This window comes from Bradysia coprophila, unplaced genomic scaffold (genome assembly GCF_014529535.1).
Source record: "Bradysia coprophila strain Holo2 unplaced genomic scaffold, BU_Bcop_v1 contig_200, whole genome shotgun sequence".
NCBI lineage: Eukaryota > Metazoa > Arthropoda > Insecta > Diptera > Sciaridae > Bradysia > Bradysia coprophila.
Window position 1 is genome coordinate 586,915 of NW_023503464.1, and position 3,789 is coordinate 590,703.

A 3,789-nucleotide genomic window follows, 5' to 3' on the forward strand; every position below is an offset into this window, starting at 1 on the left:
TTCTGTCTCAAATACGAAAACCAGCAATTGAAACAATAATGTCATATTGGTAATTTGCAACAAAGGGTGCGACTTTACCTGATGACAATTGCATTAATTTTCAATTTCTCAGCATTTGTTAACATTTTCTTTCGGTGTACGTTTGACAGGTGACATGTTAGGTGTTTACACTAACGAATTTCGCTAATCGCATTTGTTGCTTTCCGTTCGCAATGTTTCGTTTTTTTGTTGCTTCTTTCGATTTGAAGTCGAACTGGTGTTTGAAGCATCTTAAAAAAACATCAACAAAATTCTGAAGCCAAAGTCATTGGTTATACCACAAGCATCAAACGAAACACCCGTTCGACTTCAAATCAAAGCGAAAGAAGAAAAAAACGAAACATTGTGAACGGAAAGCCACAAGTGGATTTAGTGAAATTCTTTAGTGCAAACGCCTGGCAAATCACCTGTCAAAAGTAAACATAAACAGAAAGTAAACGTAAAGTAAAGAGAAGTATAGGAAAAGTTTTAGAATTATTCTGTGATCATTTACAGTGTAAGTAAAGAAAATAGATAGCTCGGAACAGAGCAACAGTTAAAAATTTTTGAAAACTCAATTAAAATCAAATTGTCCAATTCATTCACGACGATTGATGTATGCAAGGTGAATCAAAATAAACCAACAACAACAAGAACAACAATTTACTCAGCTGGTCGATTAATTTCATTAATTTTCACGGATCGTTGCTGTACTGTTAGTCTTTACACTTATATCTTACTTTAAACATGTCATCGCCTACCAAGAGCTGGTCGAATGGTATGCCTAAAATTGGAATCATCGGCGGTGGGTTAGTGAAAGTGAAATTCTGTTTGCTTCTCGATTTAACCAACGACTAACCGATTTAGTATGTCCGGTCTGTGTGCCGCCGTTCGCCTACAGCAAAAGTTGGGAATCACATCATTTACGATATTCGAGAAAAATGCTGACGTCGGCGGCGTATGGTTGACACATACGTATCCAGGTAAATCGGAGTGTTATAATTATCATTCATCCACCACAATATTCGGCCATTGATTTATTGATAATGAAATCTTCGACCAAATTGAAGTCGATTACGCTGCGTAATTGTACATGCTACACCACTACAACGGTGTCCGGTGTCTTTATTGTCCAAAATATGTTTTATCGTGCTACAAAGGACGTTCACTTTATTTCCGAATATTTTTTAAAATTTTGGTTTCCGTTCACGTCACTTTTTTCTGCAATTCAGGTTGTGAAGTCGACATTCCTGGACATTTCTACAGTTACTCTTTCGAACCAAATTCAAGTTAGTATTTGATGTAGCTTACACATATCCTTCCCACTTCAGCCTCTCCCTTTGCTTTGCTGACATTGTTATATAAAAAACTATTGAAGATTGGTCTGTCAACTATCCACCCCAGCACGAAATACTGGAATATCTACGTAGCGTCACAGGAAAGCACCGAATCTACGACCACATAAAGTTTCAGCATGAAGTTAAGACGATGACTTGGAACGACGACCTGAAGAAATGGATTCTCGAATATGCCGAAGTTGATGCTTCTTCCGTCGGTGCTGACAGCGATTTGAAGACTCAGATGTTCGACATTGTGTAAGTTATCGTCGCATCGTAAAAATTGTTGACAAATTCTCACAATTTCCCGTCCGATGTTAGTATCATGGCACTGGGCGGGCTCCGCATCCCATGCATTCCAAACGAATTGAAAGGCTTTACTGGACCCACGATGCACACGGCCGAATGGAATCACGAAATTGAATTGAAAAATAAGAAAGTCGCCGTGATCGGTAGTGGGGCGTCGGCCATTCAGGTTATACCGAACATAGTCAACGATGTTCAGACATTGCACTGCTATCAGCGAAAGGCGGCATATGTTATTCCCAGAACACAATTTTCTTTCCCGAATTTTGTGAAATTTTTTTTCTTTTACATTCCGTTCATCATGTGGCTGTACCGGTGTTTGATTTTCATGCTGCACGAAATATTTCACTCAGCATTCGATCGTGGCAGCCTAATGCACAGATTGAGTAAGTTGACGAAATTGCGTCTCATTAGTACGGTTACACAATAAAAATGGATACTGTTCGGCTCGTTCAGTGTGTAGAATAACCAAAAATTATCGCGAACGTGAACTGAAGGCGCACAAGGACTTGAGCGACGATCTGACCCCAAAATACAGTTTCGGATGCAAACGAGCACTCATATCTGACGAGTACTATGCTGCAATGACGCAACCCAACGTCCATCTACACATGAGCCACATTGACAAAATTGTTGGTCAAACGATATACACCAAAGATGGAACGAAAGAGGAGATCGATGTGAGTACTACCATCTGGTACCATTTCAAAGATTCATCGGCCCATAACCTGTTGGCAGAGCTTAAATATGTCGTTCGCCATTTTAGATTTTAATATTGGCCACAGGCTACAACGTCTATGACTACTTCAGCCCATTGAAAGTGTTTGGAAAACATGGCCAGAATGCTCTGCAAACTTGGTTTGATAATGAGCCCCGATGCTATTACGGTACCGTGTTCAATGCTGCGCCGAATGCTTTTGTACTTCTTGGACCTAATTCGGTCTGTTCTACACAGGAGACGTATTCCCATTGAAATAAATGGTTTTCGTTTATTTACCAGGCACCATCTCACACCTCGGTTATTTTCACGATCGAATGTCAAGTCGATTTTATGATCAATGCCGTTCGGGAAATGATGCGCCGACACGCTACAGTGATGAATGTCAAAACGTCGGCTGTAGATGAATTTATGGACAAATTGAGAGCGGATATGACAAAGAAGGTGTGGTACGAGGAAGACTGTGGCTCGTGGTGGGCCAACTCAAGGGGTGCCATTGTATCTCTGTGGAGTGACTATGCCATCACCTTTTGGAGGCAGACTAGGACCATTGACTGGTCCAAATTTGAAATTAATTGAAGATGATGTGTCACTGAGCTGTCAATAAATAAAGTGATTATATTTGTTGCAACAACTACAAGCTTAACGCGCACTTGTGGCGAAGCATTTTACAGAAATGACCGATAGATTTAAACACAGAGCAACAAGTAGCGTTGGTAGCTTCAATAAGACCGAAAAATGTCCAGCTCTGACCATCAAGGATTCCTAGATCCTTACCAATCAGCGGGTTCCAATCACGGTCAATGACCTTACATGACCTTTTATGCGAAGGTTGACGCACTTTTTACGAAATCTAAACAAAAGGCCCTGGTGAAGCTGAATAGGCCTAAGAATTTTGGTATCAAGTCAATGAAAAAGATTAGTCGAAGTTGGTCACATCAGTCGATGACTAATACCATTTAGTCCAACGTCATTTAGTACATTTAGTCAAGAAGTGCGTCATCCCTCGCTTTCATGATGTTGTGTCGCCATCAATATTTAAAGTGAGAAACCGAAATTCACGTACTTACTCAACTAAGCCCAAAGAGGTAACGGTATTTTTTTTGGCATATCTTTTAGCATATCTTTTCAAAAAAAAATTTTGTTTCCAAAAAATATTTTTGTTTTCAAAAAAGGTTTTGTAAGTATATAAAGAATTTTGGTTTTCAAAAAAAAAGTTTTGTTTTAGTATATAAGGAGTTTGGTTGAAGAAAAAGTAACAAAACTGACGGTATTTTTTTTGGCATATCTTTTAGCATATCTTTTCAAAAAAAAATGTTGTTTCCAAAAAATATTTTTGTTTTCAAAAAAGGTTTTGTAAGTATATAAAGAATTTTGGTTTTCAAAAAAAAAGTTTTGTTTTAGTATATA

The 3,789-nt window shown here is 38.7% G+C and overlaps 1 protein-coding gene across 2 annotated transcripts; it reads left to right on the top strand.

Annotated features, from left to right (window-relative positions):
• Positions 1 to 207: 207 nt before the first annotated feature.
• Positions 208 to 3,456, top strand: LOC119075325 (FAD-binding monooxygenase ktnD-like). 2 transcript variants are annotated; one of them, XM_037181750.1, is made up of 10 exons: positions 208 to 393; positions 458 to 535; positions 766 to 827; positions 886 to 1,001; positions 1,251 to 1,307; positions 1,397 to 1,613; positions 1,677 to 2,047; positions 2,118 to 2,341; positions 2,428 to 2,601; positions 2,662 to 3,456. In XM_037181750.1, exons 3-10 carry the CDS (start codon positions 766 to 768, stop codon positions 2,956 to 2,958), a joined length of 1,518 nt encoding a protein of 505 aa, XP_037037645.1. In that variant the 5' UTR covers positions 208 to 393; positions 458 to 535; the 3' UTR covers positions 2,959 to 3,456. The 2 variants fall into 2 exon arrangements, with proteins under 2 accessions (XP_037037645.1, XP_037037644.1); XM_037181749.1 differs by lacking the exon at positions 208 to 393 and having other exon boundaries at positions 466 to 827.
• Positions 3,457 to 3,789: the final 333 nt, after the last annotated feature.